Raw genomic sequence first — 15,856 nt, 5'->3', positions numbered from 1 at the left:
TGTATAGTCTTAATACTGAAATATGGATTTAGCCAAAAAATGGTGATACAGCTGTACTAGGATGGAGGTAGGAAGAAAAATAGCTAAAATTCTGATCATCTGTAATAAGACACAATAGATAATATATAAAACTGATGAACCAAGTTATAGCTGTCATGCATTTATTTAGAAATATGGAGGTAAATATTAGAGAAATAGTGCTAAAAATTAAATGTGACTGCCTTTGAGGAGTTGGTAGATTGGGGAGTAGAAGAGAACTGATGGTTTACATAATAAGGGCATCAATAAAGCCTTTGAACATTATTTGATTTTTTAAAGTATGTGCATGTTACTTTGGTAAAAATAACAATTTAAAACCCAAACATACAAAAAATATTAGGGACAGTATAATATAGTAGGAAGAGTTTTGAGTGCCAAATGAAAATTAAAAACTATTGATTACCTGCAGTGTGATCTAGTGTAAACCAGATTAACTTCTCTAAGCCTCAACTTTCTTATCCATGAGAGAACTTTGATTACTTCTAAGATTATTTCTAGGAATAGCAAAGAAAGAGAAACTTATCTCCATGTCCTCTTGGTATACTTGTATATAATTTTGTTTACTTTGCCAAGGGTCTCTTGACCTTTGTCTCCTTGATGTTAAAATGAAAATCACATATTACCAATCTGAGTATCTATCCTACTGTACCTGTGAGGCTAGTCTCCGCATAGCCTCCTCCTGCCGCCTGCGCATTTCTGGCGTTCCTGGGCAGCTTCCACTCGTGATAGATGCATGTGCTGAAGGTGGTTGTGTTAGAGGCAGCTCTCTGTTGGCATCCACATCTAGATGAAAAAGATGAGATAACCATAAAACTCTGAGCTAAATGAAGATTGGTTAAATTCCATTTATTCTATGACTCAGCAATTCCACTTCTACATATATATCCAAGAGAAATAAAAACATACATCCATGCAAAATATTGCACACAAACATTCAGAGAAGCATGATTCATAATAGTCCAAAAGTGGAACGAGCAGAAATGTCTCATTAACTTATGAATGGATAAATAAAATGTGGCACGTTCAGACAATGGAATATTACTTGGTGATAAAAAAATGAAATATAGATACGTGATATAAAATAGAGGTCCTTTGAATACATCATGCTAAATGAAAAAAGTCACAAAAGGCCACATATTGTATAAATCCATTTATATGAAGTGTCCAGAATAGGCAAAACCATAGACAGAAAGTAGATCAGGGGTTGCTTAGGCTGGGGGTGGGTATGAAGGTAAAGAATGGGAATCCACTACCAATGGTTCAGGGTTTCTTTTAGGGGAGGTGAAATGTTATAAAATTACATTGTGGTGATAATTGTACAACCTTGTAAATATACTAAAAAACACTGAATTTCACACTTTAAATGGGTGAATGGTATGGTATGTTAATTATAGGTCAATAAAGCTGTTTTCAGAAAGTTCTATTTGTTCATCCTATTTTAAAAATGTATTTTTACCCACTATAGAAATTATAGACTATACTCATGAACACAGATCAAACTTTAAAAATTGGTACCAAATAAATAGACTGTTATTTGAAGTTGTTATTTGATGGCCAATAGATATTTAAAGGAAGGAGGAATATGGGGAAAGCAGCCCTCATTTAACTCCCTACTAGTAGGACTGAATTCAGGCTTCTTCCATCCAACTGGTGGAGCAAATTTTCTGGTCACTGGACAGAGTGCTGAGTTAACTGCAAGCAAGGGGGCTGCAAGGAGGGGGTCTTAAGAAAAATGGTAGAGAAAAAAAAAGCTAAATAAATATGTGACATTTTGTGCTGAGGTAAAGTTCAGTAATTGGCTGTCACTTGATAATTTCTGCTGCCTCACCCCCGGCCCCCATCAATCCATTTTCCTTTTTCGGTCATTTAATTTTGTGGGTATTTATTGTCCAAATACCTTGTATCTTGGAGCTATTACCTTTTGGAGATGCCCTCATTTCTATCTTACTTTCTGTTTGGTATTCAGAGAATGGTAGAAATAAATAAAAGTTTAATAGGTAGGCAGCAGTTAATGTATAAAGAAAAACCTGGCAAAACAGAATTTTGAAATGAGCAGAGTAGAGGGAGGGTAGGGGTTACTTACTTAGTGGCTTTTTGGAGACTTTGGCAGCTTTGGCAAATGTCAAATTCAAATAATAACTGCACGAGACTCTGATGGATAGGAAAGTATAGACTCCTCTACTGCGTTCACTTGTAGTTAATGTGATAATGTCTGAATTTACACAACAGGTCTATTTTCACAAAATAGTTTTGTTCTTTGTGTGTGCGTATGCATATGTGTGTGTGTGTGTGACAGAGAGAGAGGGGGACAGAGAGAGAGGTGGTGGTGATGTAGACTGATGGTGTGGGAAGGGGTGTAGGTGGAAAGCAGGATGACAGGCTAGTGCTTGCCTTGACAGCTTTTCTGTACCTGCCCAGGGAAATGACAAGGAGGAGGCGGGCTGGGGGCTGAGTGTCTGTGGGGAAAGAAGAGAGCCAGGCAATGCAGTACTGCAGGCTAAACTGCTCATATCTTGCACAGCAGTACTGTTCTGTGTGGAGGAGGCAAGGGCAGAAGACAGAACAACAGATGATGCAAAGCTGGAAGTTGGGAGAGCCAATCATTTTCCATTTATTTCTATTATTACATTATCAGCATCAAGGAGGTTTATTTTGGAAAGTCATTGGGATTCCAAAATAAACCTACCTGGGCTTAACAGAAATTAAACTGTAAAAAATTAACCCTCTATATACAGATATCATTCTATATACAGATATCATTTCCTCATCATTAAAGAAGTATATTCTGCTGCTGCCAGTGCCAGCTCATGTAGTAACAGATTTATGTCCCAAAGTAGTTTGCATTATATCAAACACTCTTGATCTTTCTCTAGGGACCAATGGCTGTTAGCTAGCAGAGGTAAAATGTAGTTTGGACATGAACAAATTGCAACAAAAATTGTTTTGTACTAGGCAACTACTGGTTTTGTGTAATTCTGATAAATACTAAACCATGTACCTTATCTCGCCTAACTTCTTTCCAATTTTTAAAGTTAACTATCAGGCCAAATGTGTGGTCTCAATGATCAGTATGCATCTCACGAATAGGGAATGTGAGAATATTTTTGGAGGGTCTCAGTAGATAAATTAAAATGAACATGAGAGAACAACTTGACCAACTACTTTTAAAGAATCTTTGCTTTGGGGAGCAAATAGGTTTTTATTAACTCTCTGCCAGACTCCCTTAGGGGACCCCCAGGTAACTCTGCTTTCTGAGAAAGCAGCTCTTCTTGCCTTTGGGATTTATCCTCAGTCAAGCATGATTCTACCATTCTGGTATCTACAATGGTGATATACAGAGGAGTCAGAGACTATTACCTATCTGGCTGCTTTCTGACACACTCAAACAGGTAATTTCTTGGACTACTCAGATAAGTAGTATAGCTTGGTGTGATATCTATTTAAGTACTCAAAGGAGAAGAATGGAATAGGTGTGGAAAGTTAATTCCAATCATTTCTGAAATGTTCTTAAAAATCACAGAATTTTAGCACACCAACAAACCTTAAAGATAAACTAGTTGAACTTATTCAATTTACATATGACAAAACTGAGGGTCTCAAGAACTAAATTTCTCAAAATTACAACGTATTGCCAATCTGAATGTTGGGGGCTTAACCCTGGGCTCTTGACTCTCAGTACACTATGCTGATCAACCTCAGAAGGGATTCATTTCTGAAACTAAATAATTCTTCTGTACCCTGGTAAACAGGGACTCTTGGTTTCCTAGACACTGATTCTTCTTCCACATGTTAGACATCCATAAGTTTATCAGAAAAAAATCTGTCTACTTTAACAATGTGAAACTGCTAATTAATTTTAATGGAAGACAGGACATTTGGAGAGTATTTAGTGAGTTTTTAGCACTATGCTAGACTCTGCCACTACTATCTTCTCAAACAAATCATTGTGGTTGCCGTCTGAAAATTTGTGGTGGAACAGAATACTACTGATTTGGGCTAACAGAGCAGTAGTTTCTGTACTGGTTCTCTTAAAACTAATAGAAACCAGGTAGACGGTTCTATGGTATAGTATATACAGGAGGAATATTTCCTTTTATCTCCTTTACTCAAAGGAGTTCTACCAACAAGGAGAGGGAGCATAACAAAACAAGTAAGAGAATGGCCTCTGAAACCAGACCACTTGGGCCTGAAGTTTACTTTCACCATTTTTCACAGATCTGGGAGGCTCTCTGAACCTCAGATTCTTTACCTATGAAATTAAGATAACAGGAACTATTTCATTGAACTGTTATGAGGATTTGAAGAATTATTATTTGTACAGCATTTAGAGAATACCTGCACATAGGAAGTGATATATGAGTGTTTTAAAAATAAACAAACAAGATGCCTGGTGGTGATCATTTAGCTGTGCCCTGCTTGTGACAAAACAAGCAATAATACATATGAGAGCTCAGCACCTTTTTGAAAGGAAGCAGGAGAACCCCTTTAAGGACACAATGAAGCTCAAGCCCAAGTAGTGCAACACTGATGTCAACAGCAAGGAAAGGAAGGCCACAAAGATTGTGTTGGCATGTTAACAAGAAGGAACACTGCAAAGACTGAGCAAAAGCTGACAGTGATGGAGGCAAATGGCTTCACAGGCAATTGTAATTGTTATCCAAAGGACAGATTAACTATACAGCCAGGAGGAAAGAGTCATAAATTCATTACCCGAGAGAGGTTTTTCAGTTATACTTAGGTGAATGCTGGATAAGTGAGTTAAATATAAACAGAATATTTTATCTTTACCTCCAACTCTGAATTAATGGTCCCTACATGAAAGTTACATTTTACAGATCAGAAAATAAAATACGTCATCTAATATAAATATATCAAAAATTCAAAGCAATGAAGTAGAACTTCTTTAAAAAGGAATACGTACGTTTAGGGGAGGCATGTGGACTGTCTGAGGCGATCTGTCTCATCCGTGTACCATGGCAGCTGAGGGCCACCAATCTGGAGATGATGGCAGTTTTGCCAAACCCAATGTTTCCCACAATCACTACTCCTTGGTTCACACTGGCATTTGAACTTTGCAGTTGAGCATCTATTTCATGGAAAACCCAATCCCGGCCAACAAATACTGACTCTGTAGTGATGCTGGGCACTTCAAAGAGCAGAGGCTTCAGGGAGATATCTGGAGGCCTATATGGTGCAAAGCGAACTGAAAGGAACAATAAGAGTACACAAAACTTAGGTCAAACTGTCAACAAGAAGAGAAATAAAGAAAAAACAGTTGTGGTTTAGGAGACTTACAGTTATATGTGATGGTAATCTCGGCTCATTTAGAAATATAGTAAGTCTATGTCTACCTTCTGATGAATTACCAAACTGTTTTCTCTATTTTAGCTTTACTATTTCAGACAAGTAGTATGTATGCACTATAGAAAAATTAGGAATGAATCAATAACTTGTTCAAAACTTGTTTTGAAAATAAGTATGTACGGCATAGGAAAAACTAAGAAAGAATATATGCTCCCAGTCACTGAGCTGCCGCTGAGGATTCAGCAGCCTCCCCCTCGAGCCCCCTCACTTCCCGACGCTCCGTCCCCCCTGCCCGCCTTCCGCCACCTTCCGCAGGCCGTTTCTACCAAGGAAAAGGAATTGTATCCTATGTCCGCTATCCAGAACCTCCAGAACCTCCACTCTTTCCACCCCTTTGCTGATGCAACTAAGGGTGATGACCTGCTTCCTGCTGGGACTGAGGATTATATCCATATAAGAATTCAACAGAGAAACGGCAGGAAGACCCTTACCACTGTCCAAGGGATCGCTGATGATTACGATAAAAAGGAACTAGTGAAGGAGATGTATTCAGAAACAAACAAAGAATATATGTTAATAGTATTTATCTCTGGCTAATGTGAGTGCAGTTAATATTTTGTATCCCCAGCATGTAGTCCTGGGTACATAGTAAAGGTTCAATTAATATTTGTCAAATGAATGAACAGCAAAGAAGGGAATCAGAGAGTTTTGTTAAAAAGAACTTCCATGTATTAGGAGAGCAGAAGAGTGAAGGAAGTATTTTGTTATTACATCAGAGCTCACATAAATGTCAAAGATTATAATCGAAATGAAAAGTTCCTGATATTTAACTAAGAACTAAACTTGCCCTAGCAATTCTAATGTTTCCAAGTCTTGTGGATTTTTGTTTTGAAAGATCTCTCACATCAGTCCCCTCTCTTCACTCCCATTGTTCATATCTAGCTCAGGCTTCCTCTGTTACTGCTCTGGCTTCCTATTTGGCTTCCTTAAAGTCACTTTCTGCCTAAGCCATTCCATTTTATACACATTCACCAGATCAGTTCTTTATTACTACGATTTGCATCACATCATTTTCCTTCTAAAATCTTTAGTGATCCATTTTCTGACATATCAAATCTAAGCTCCTCACCAGATTTTGAAAGCTCTCTGTAATATAACTGAACTCCTAATCATCTCTATTTCTTATAACTCACCAATGAGTACCACTGAGGTGGATAAGGCAGTCGCCTCAGAGTGACTTGACAAACTGCTTCACTCCTGTGCCTTAGTGCAGAGTTGTCACTCTTACCTGAAATGCCCTTTTCTTCTATTTAAACCCTGCCCATATGTTGTGGCCCAGCTTAATTTTTGTTTTCCCCAAAATATCTTCCCTAATTAATCCAGACCTTATTTATTTTTCTCTTCTCTATACTCAAGAACTACGTTTACACTGTATGGTGTATAGTGCCTAATTATATGTTGACTTATACTGTTTATTAACATTTTTAGCCTTGTTTTTCCAACAGATCACAAGCTCTTTGAGGGTAAGGATAATGTCCTGCACAGTTTTAACCAAAGACTAGGTGAGAAAGAGTAAAAGGAAAGAAGGGAAAACATATTATTAAATATTATCTGTGTTAGGAATAGTGCATGTTTTTATATACATATATTCACAAAAATCTTTTTTTTAAAAAATATTGAGGTAAAATTCACATAACATAAAATTAGCCATTTTGAAATGAACATTTCAGTGGCATTTAACAGAGATAACTTTGTGCAATCACCAAAACATTTTTATCATACCAAAAGAAAATCCTCTACCCAATAAGCAGTCCCTACCTGTTCCCTTACTACCACAGCCTCTGGCAATCACCAATCTGCTTTTTAAAAGGTGTGAGATACCGTTTTACACCTTGTACAATGGCCATTATTTGAAAAAACAAACAAAATTACAAGGACTGGAAAGGATATGGTGAAACAAACACTCTTTCACTGTTGGTTGGAATGTAGAATGGTACAGCCTCTGAGGAAGATAGTTTGGCAGTACCTCAAGAAGCTGAATAGAATTGCCGTATGATTCAGCAATCATGTTACCAGGAATATATTCAGAAGAACTGAAAGCAAGGATGCAAACTGACATTTTCACACCAATGTTCATAGCAGCATTATTCACAATTGCTAAAATATGGAACCAGCCCAAGTGTCCACCAACCAATGAATGGATAAACAAATGTGGTATATACATACAGTGGAATACTATTCAGTTGTAAGAAGAAATAAAATTGAAGTGCCTTTTATAACATGGATGAACCTTGAGTGAAGTAAGCCAGACACAAAAGGACAAATATTGTATGGTCTCACTAATATGAACTAAATATAATGAGTAAACTCAAGCAGGTAAACTCTAGAGTATAGGTTAATAGGAGATAGAATGTGGGTTGAGAATAGAAGCTGATGTTTTATGATTGTAGAATATTTAATAAGGTTTACTGAAGAAGTGTGGAAATGAATAGAGTTGATGGTAACACATTATAAAAGAGTACAATTAACATTGCTTATTTACAAATGTGATTGTGGCTGAAAGGGGTCATCTAGGGACATAAATACCATATTAAAGGAAGCTAGAGGATAAACTAGCTGTATAATATAGTGATTTTGGTGATGGATGAGAATTGTGGTTAATAGTATAAATATAAGAACATTCTTTTACAAAGTGTTAAGAAGATGGTGATACACAGGAAAACTGCATCCTATATAAGTTATGGATGATAGGTAAGAGTAATATTTTTGTAGTAATGGAAGAGAAGATATTATATCAATTCTAAGGTACAACAATAGGGAGTATAAGGAGTGTAGCAGTTTGGTATTGATTATGAATTCCAAAAACAGATACTGGATTATGTTTTGTAAACTGGTCTGTTTCTTTGGGCATATTAGATTACATTGAATTTAGAAGTTTTACTTTTACTTGATTAAATAATGATTAAGGCTTTGATTGGGTCGTATCAGAAAAACCACACAGCAGAGAAGGAGGTGGGAGTTTTGAGCTGGAGCCCCAGGAAGTAAACACACAGAAGAACACAGAGAACTAGAGATGGCTCCCAGCAGAGGCCCTGGGAAGAGAGATGAGCCTAATAGCCTACTGCTGCAACTGAGCCAGCAGATGAGTGAGCCCTGGGAAAGAGACTAGACTTATCCCAGTCTACAGCTGATATTGGAAGAAGCTGGGACCACAGAGCCCTAGAGGAGAGAAGAGCAAGGCTGGACCCTTGTAGACGTTGGCAGCCATCTTGCTCCAACACGTGGCAACAGACTTTGGTTAGGGAAGTAATTTATGCTTTATGGTCTGGTAACTGTAAGCTACTACCTCAAATAAATCCCCTTTAGAAAAGCAACAGATTTCTGATATTTTGCATCAGCACCCCTTTGGCTGACTAATACAGGGGATATGATTTTTCCTTTTGGAATAATGAAAATATTCTAAAACTGGTATTTTTAGAATCAATTCTCATCCACAACCAGGGGACGAGAGCCACTGAGAATACACTTGGAACGGATTGTAAAAAGTACGGGACTGGATAACACAAGGAATTAAGTGGTGGAAGATGGACTGTGGTTTAACAGAACAAATATGAAAACATTCTTTCATGAACTATAACAAATATATAATACTAATACAGGGTGTTAATAATCGGGTGAGTTGGGGGAAAATACACCAATACAAGATATGGGCTATAGTTAGTAATATTTTGACGATGTTCTTGTATAGTTTATAATAAATGTTTTGCAACAATGCAAGGTGTTGGTGGTGGGTAATATATGGGAGCTCTGTATGATGATATGCATGTTGGTTTTGTAACTTCACAACTTTTACTATATACTTATTGTCTATATCATATATGAATGATATACTTAAAAAAAACTTCATTAAAAAAAGAATCCTCTACCCAATAAGTGTCCTTCCCCAGGCCCCTTCTAATACTACAGCCTCTGGCAATCACCAATCTGCTTTCTATCTCTACAGATTTGCTTGTTCTGGATATTTCATATAAATGGAATCATATAAAATGTGACCTTTTGAGTTTGGCTTATCTCAGTATAATGTTTTCAAGGTCCATCACACTGTAACATAGATCTACACTTCATTCCTCTTTATGGCTAAATAATATTCCATTATATGACTATACCACTATTTAAATATCCATTCACCACTTGTGGGCATTTGGATTGTTTCTATCTTTTGGCTATTGTTAATAGTGTTGCTATGAACATTCATGTGAAAGTATTTGTTTTTAATTTGTTTGGGTGTATACCCTGAAGTAGATTGCTGGGTCATATGGTAATTCTTACTTAACTTCGTGAGAACTTGCCAAACTGTTTTCCACAGTGGCTGCACCATTTTATATCCCCACCAGCAATATATATAAGGATTCTAATTTTTCCACATCTTCAACAAAACTTGTGCTTCTTGGTTATTTTGTTGCTCTTTCCCAACTGAATGGTCTTAGTATCCTTGTTGAAAATCAATTGGCCATACATATTTGGGTTTCTTTATTTGTCTCTCAATTCTATTCCATTGGTCTATATGTCTAGCCTTATGCCAGTATAACATTGGTTTGATTACTTTAGCTTTGAAGTAAGTATTCAAATTGGGAAGTATGAATCCTCCAAGTTTGTTTCTCTTTTTCATTATTTTTTTTGGCTATTTGGAGGTCCTCTGAAATTCCATATGAATTAGATTAGTTTTTCCATTTATGTAAAAAAGGCTGTTTGGATTTTATAGAATTGCATTGAATAGATCTCTTTAGGTAGTATTAACAAGTACATTAAGTCTTCCAAGCCATGAACATAGGATGTCTTTTCACTTTTTTTTTTGGTCTTCTTTAATTTCTCTCAGTAATATTTTGTAGTTTTCTATGTACAAGTCTTTCACCTCCTTGATTAAATTTATTCCTAGGTATTTAACTCTTTTGGATGCTATCATAAATGGAATTATTAACTTCCTCTATGGTTTGTTCATTGTTGGTATATAGAAACACAACTCATTTTGTGTGTTGATTTTGCAACTTTGCTGAATATGTGTATTAGCTCCAGTACACATATATATCTTTTTTTGTGGATTCTTTGGGATTTTCTATATATAGGAGTACATCATCTGTGAATAGAGATGGTTTTACTACTTCTTTTCCAATGTGGATATTACCTTTTTCTTGCCTAATTGCTCTGTCTAGAACTTCCAGTATAATGTTTAATACCAGTGGTGAAAATGGGCATCCTTGTCTTGTTCCTAATCTTAGGGGGAAAACTTTCAGTTTTTCACATTGAATATAATGTCAGTTATGGGTTTTTCATAAATGCCCTTTATCATGTAAGAAAGTTCTCTTCTAAACCTGGTTTTCAGAGTTTTGTTTTGTTTTTTAATTGTGAAATGTGTTGCATTTTGTCAAATATGTTTTCTGTGTCCATTGAGATGACTGTGTGTTTTTTTCCCTTCCTTATATTAATGTGGTATATTATATTGATTGATTTTCTTATCTTAAACCATCCTTTCATGGTTAAATCTCCCTTGGTCATAGTGTTATCCCTTTCACATGCCGTTGGATTTGGCTTCCTAGTATTTTGCTGATTTTTTTGCATCTATATTCATAAGGGATAGAGATCTAAAGTTTTCTTGTGGTGCCTTTGCTTGACTTTAATATAAAATGCTGGCCTCAAAGAATGAGTTAGGAAGCATTCCCTTTTTCTTTTCTACTTTTGGAAGAGTTTGAAGAGGATTGGTGTTGATTTCATCTATGAATAATTGGTAAAATGTACCTATGAAGCCATGGTCCTGGACTTTTCTTTGTTGGGAGGTTTTTGAATAATTAATCAATCTTTATTTGTTATAGGACTGTTCAGATTTTCTATTTCTTCCTGAGTTGATTTTTGTAATTTGTGTGTTTTTAGGAATTTACCCATTTCAACTAAATTATCTAATTTGTTGGCATACAAGGGTTCATAGTATAGTCTTAATAGCCCTTTTTGTTTCTTTTAAGGTTGGTAGTAATGTTCCCACTTTCATTTCTGAAATTATTTATATCTTCTCCCTTTTTCTTGTGGTCAGTCTGGCGAAAGGTTTGCCAGTTTTGTTGATCTCAAAGAATCAACTTTAGGTTTCATTGAATCTACATGTTTTCTATTCTCTACTTTATTTATCACCTCTCTAATTTTTATCTCCATTCTTCTAGCTTTGGATTTAGTTGCTCTTCTTTTTCTAGATCCTTAAAGTGTAAAGAAAGGTTGGTTATTGGTTGAGATTTTTCTTCTTTTTTAACATAGGTGTTTATTGTTATAAATTTCCCTCTGAGTACCGCTTTCATTGTATCCCATAAAGTTTTGGTATGTCATGTTTTCATTTTAATTCTCAAGGTATTTTCCAATTTCCCTTTTGATTTCTTCTATGACCAATTGGTTGGTTAAGGGTATTGTAACAGTTTGATATTATTTATGAACTCCAAAAAATAGATATTGGATTATATTTGTAAACTGGCTTGTTCCCCTGGGCGTATTAGATTGTGTTAGATACAGAGGTTTCACTTTTACTTGGTTAAATTACAATTAAGGCTTTGATTCAGCCACGTTGGTAGGACATTGAATCCCCACAGAGAAAACTACATGGCAGAGGAGAAAGTTTGAGTTTTGATGCTGGAGCCCTGGGAAGTAAATACACAGGAGAAGAACACAGAGGAATAAAGATGGCTCCACAGACATGGTAGAAGCCCAGGAAGAGAGAAAGCCTGATAGTCTACAGCTGACCTTGTGGAGAGAACAAAGCAGTTTAGCCTGGAAAGAATCAAGCCCTGAGGAGAGCCTTATACTGCCTATAGCTGAGACCAGAAGACCTGGGACCTTGGAGCCTGAAGAGGAAGGCTGAACCCTTGCAGAGAACAGCAGCAATCTTACTCCAACATGTGACTACAGACTTTGGTAAGAAATTTACTCTTCATGGCCTTGTGACTGTAAACTTCTACCCCAAATAAATATCCTTTATAAAAACCAATGGATTTCTGGTATTTTGTATCAGAGCCCCTTTAGCTGACTAATATAGGTGTCTTGTTTAATTTCCACATATTTGTGAGTTTTCCGGTTTTCCTTCTATTACTGGTTTCTAGAGTCATTCCACTTTGATCAGAGAAGATACTTTGTACAATTTCATTCTTTTAAATTTAAGACTTGTTTTGTGGTCTAACATATGGTCTATTGTGGATAATCTTCCATAGGCACTTGAGAAGAATGTGTATTCTGCTGCTGTTCGGAGTTTACCACATACCTCTGTTAGGTCTAGCTGGTTTAGAGAGCGTCCAAATTCTCCGTTTCCTTTTGTCTAGTTTTCTATCCATTATTAAAAGTAGGGTACTGAAGTCTGAAATTATTACTGTAGAATTCTTTATTTCTCTCTTAAATTCTGCAAATTTTTGCTTCATATACTTTGGGGCTTTGTTGCTTCATATGCATATGCTTATAACTGTTATATCCTCTTGAATATTTATCAATATGCAATGTCCTTTCGTCTCATAACAATTTTTGACTTAAAGTCTATTTTTATTTGATATTTATATGGTCACGCCAACTTTCTTTTGGTTACTGTTTAGTTTGCCAAAGGGCTGCTGATGCAAAGTACCAGAAATGGGTTGGCTTTACAACGGGGATTTATTTGGGGGTAAAAGCTTACAATTTCTGGGCCATGAAAATTCCTAACTGAGGCACCATAAGAGGTGCTTATTTACCAAAGTCAGTTGGCATGTGTTAAAGCAAGATAGCCACTGATCTCTGCCAAGGTTTCATCCTTCCCCTCCAGGCTCATGAGTTTTTTTTGAGGTACAGGGGCTGGGTTGAGCCCAGAACCTTGTACGTGGTAAGACAGAGCTCAATCACTGAGCCATATCAGCTCCCCTAAGTTTGTTTGTTGTTATTGTTTTTTTAGGAGGCACCAGGGGTGCACCCAGGACCTTCCAGGTGCTCAACTGCTTGAGCCACATCCGCTCCCTCACTGTCTTCTCTTGAGCTGCTCTGTGGGTCCAGCTTCTTGGGACTTTGTGCTTAAGTGATCCTCTAGTCCTCACAGGGCAGTATTAAACATGGTGACTTTCTTTTTCTGTGTCTGTCTGCCTCTCTGAATCTCCTTTGACATCAGATTCAGCAAAAGGGCAGAGACTCAAGCTGGCTCATGCCACACTGATGTAGTTCAATCAAAAGCCCTAAATCAATCTTATCAAGTAATCTAATCAAGGCCCTTCAAATTAATTTAATGCAATCAAAGGGTATCTCACCCACAGGAATAGATTTAAAAGCACAATCTTTCTCCCTTGAGGATTCATAAAATAATGTCAAACTGCTACAGTTACTATTTGCAAGGAATATCTTTTCTATCATTTTATTTTCCACCTATTTGTGTCTTTGGATCTAAAGTGAGTCTTTTGTAGATAGCATATAGTTGGATCATGTTTTCTTTTATCCATTCTACTAATATCTGTCTTTTAATTGGTGAGTTCAATCCATTTACATTTAAAGTGATTAATGATAAGGAAGGCCTTTTCTGCTATTTTCCTATTCGTTTTCTGTATGTCTTATATCTGTTTTTACTCCTAAAATTCTCCAATATTCCCTTCATTTGTAGTTGATTTTTTTTCTTTTCTAGTGTACCATTTTTATTTTCTCCTTGCTTCCCTTTCTATATACTTTTAAAGTTATTTACTTAGTGGTTACTGTGGAGATTACAATTAACATCCTAAATTTATAAATTTAAACCAATTTAGTTTGCATCGAGATCAACTTAGCTTCGATAGTATACAAAACTCTGCTCCCATACAGCTCCACGCCCCACTTCTTTATATTGTCACAAATTACATCTGTATACACTGTGAGTATAATTAATACAGATTTATAAAAATTTTTTATGCATTTGTCTTTTAAATCATATAGGAAACAAAAAGAGGAGTTACCAACCAAAAATAAAGTAATAATATCTATTTATTTATTTATGTAGTTACCTTTACTGGTATTGTTTATTTCTTTGTATGACTTCAAGTTACTGTCTCATGTTCTTTCTATTCAGCCACGAGGAGCTCCCTTTAGCATTTCCTGTAGGGTAGGTCTATTAGTGATAAACTCCCTCAGATTTTATTCATCTGGAAATGTCTTAATTTCTCTTTCATTTTTAAAAAACAGTTTTAACTGGACATTGATTTCTTGATTTGTTTCTTTTCTTTCAGCACTTTAAACTTGTCTTCCCTTTGCCATGGTTTCTGATGAGAAATAAATTGTTAATCTTACTGAGGATGACTTGTACGTGGTGAATTGTTTCACTTGCTGCTTTCAAGCTCCTCTCTTTGTCCTTGGCTTCTGACAGTTTATGATATATCTCAATGTAATCTCTGAGTTTATCTCTATTTGGGGTTTGTTGAGTGTCACTGATGTGCCGATTCATACTTTTCATCAAATTTGGAAAGTGTTTGGTCATTATCTCTTCAAATATATATCTGCTCTTTTATCCTTCTCTCATATCTCCTTCTGGAATTCTCATTTGCATATGTTGGTACACTTGATGGTGTCCCACATATCCTTTAGACGCAGGTGAATTTTTCCCCATTCTTGAAGTTTGTTGATTCTTCCTTTTGTCTGCTCAAATATGCTGCTGAACCCCTTCAATGAATTATTCATTTCAGCTATTAAAATTTTCATCTCTAGAAATCTATTTTATTCCTTTTTACCATTTTTATCTTTTTTGATATTCACTATTTATATTCATATATCATTCTCCTGGTTTCCTTTAGTTCTTTTTCCATGGTTTCCTTTATCTCTTTGAACATATTTAAGAGAAATTATTTAAAGATTTTGTGTCATGAGTTCAATGCCTGGGCTTCCTCAGGCACAGTTCCTGTCTTTTTTTTTCTTTTTCTATGAATGGGCTGTACTTTCCTTTTTTGTAACTTTTTAAAAAAATTTTTATTTGGTAATTCTGGAAATTAGATCCTCCCACTGGTTGTTACTTGCCAAGAGATGATGCTCATCTATTTGTTAAGTGACTTTTCAAAACTGTTTTGGAAGGAGTATATTCCTTGTCACACATGGTTACTGAAATATCTGTTGTTTTTTTTTTCAGTGGTGAGCCAGCGCCCTGACATAGATTTCCTTCAATGCCAAAATTCAGCAGTTTCTTTTTTCATTAAGCACTCTCCTGGTTGTTGTAAGTTTTCAAAATTAGATGAGAAGCGGATTTGGCCCAACGGATAGGGTGTCTGCCTACCACATGGGAGGTCCAAGGTTCACACCCAGGTCCTCCTGACCTGTGTGATAAGCTGGTCCACGCATAGTGCTGATGCACACAAGGAGTGCTGTGCCACGCAGGGGTGTCCCCCATGTGGGGTAGCCCCACGCACAAGGAGTGCGCCACATAAGGAGAGCTGCCCAGTGCAAAAAAAGTGCAGCCTGCCCAGGAATGGCGCCATACACATGGAGAGCTGATGCAGCAAGATAATGCAACAAAAAAAGACAC

The 15,856-nt window shown here is 36.4% G+C and overlaps 1 protein-coding gene across 14 annotated transcripts in view; it reads right to left on the bottom strand.

Annotated features, from left to right (window-relative positions):
* TANC2 (tetratricopeptide repeat, ankyrin repeat and coiled-coil containing 2) overlaps positions 1-15,856 on the bottom strand; it is a 593,508-nt gene that overhangs the window by 114,571 nt on the left and 463,081 nt on the right. For all 14 annotated transcript variants that reach the window (XM_071210733.1, XM_071210734.1, XM_071210737.1 and 11 more), the window contains 2 exons: positions 4,961-5,242; positions 689-822 (listed from right to left, as the gene is read on the bottom strand). In XM_071210733.1, coding sequence (XP_071066834.1) covers positions 689-822; positions 4,961-5,242 — 416 coding nt within the window. The remainder of the gene's footprint in view (positions 1-688; positions 823-4,960; positions 5,243-15,856) is intronic.

This window comes from Dasypus novemcinctus, chromosome 21, assembly GCF_030445035.2.
Source record: "Dasypus novemcinctus isolate mDasNov1 chromosome 21, mDasNov1.1.hap2, whole genome shotgun sequence".
NCBI classification, from domain to species: Eukaryota; Metazoa; Chordata; class Mammalia; order Cingulata; family Dasypodidae; genus Dasypus; species Dasypus novemcinctus.
This window is presented reverse-complemented; position numbering and strand designations above follow the sequence as displayed.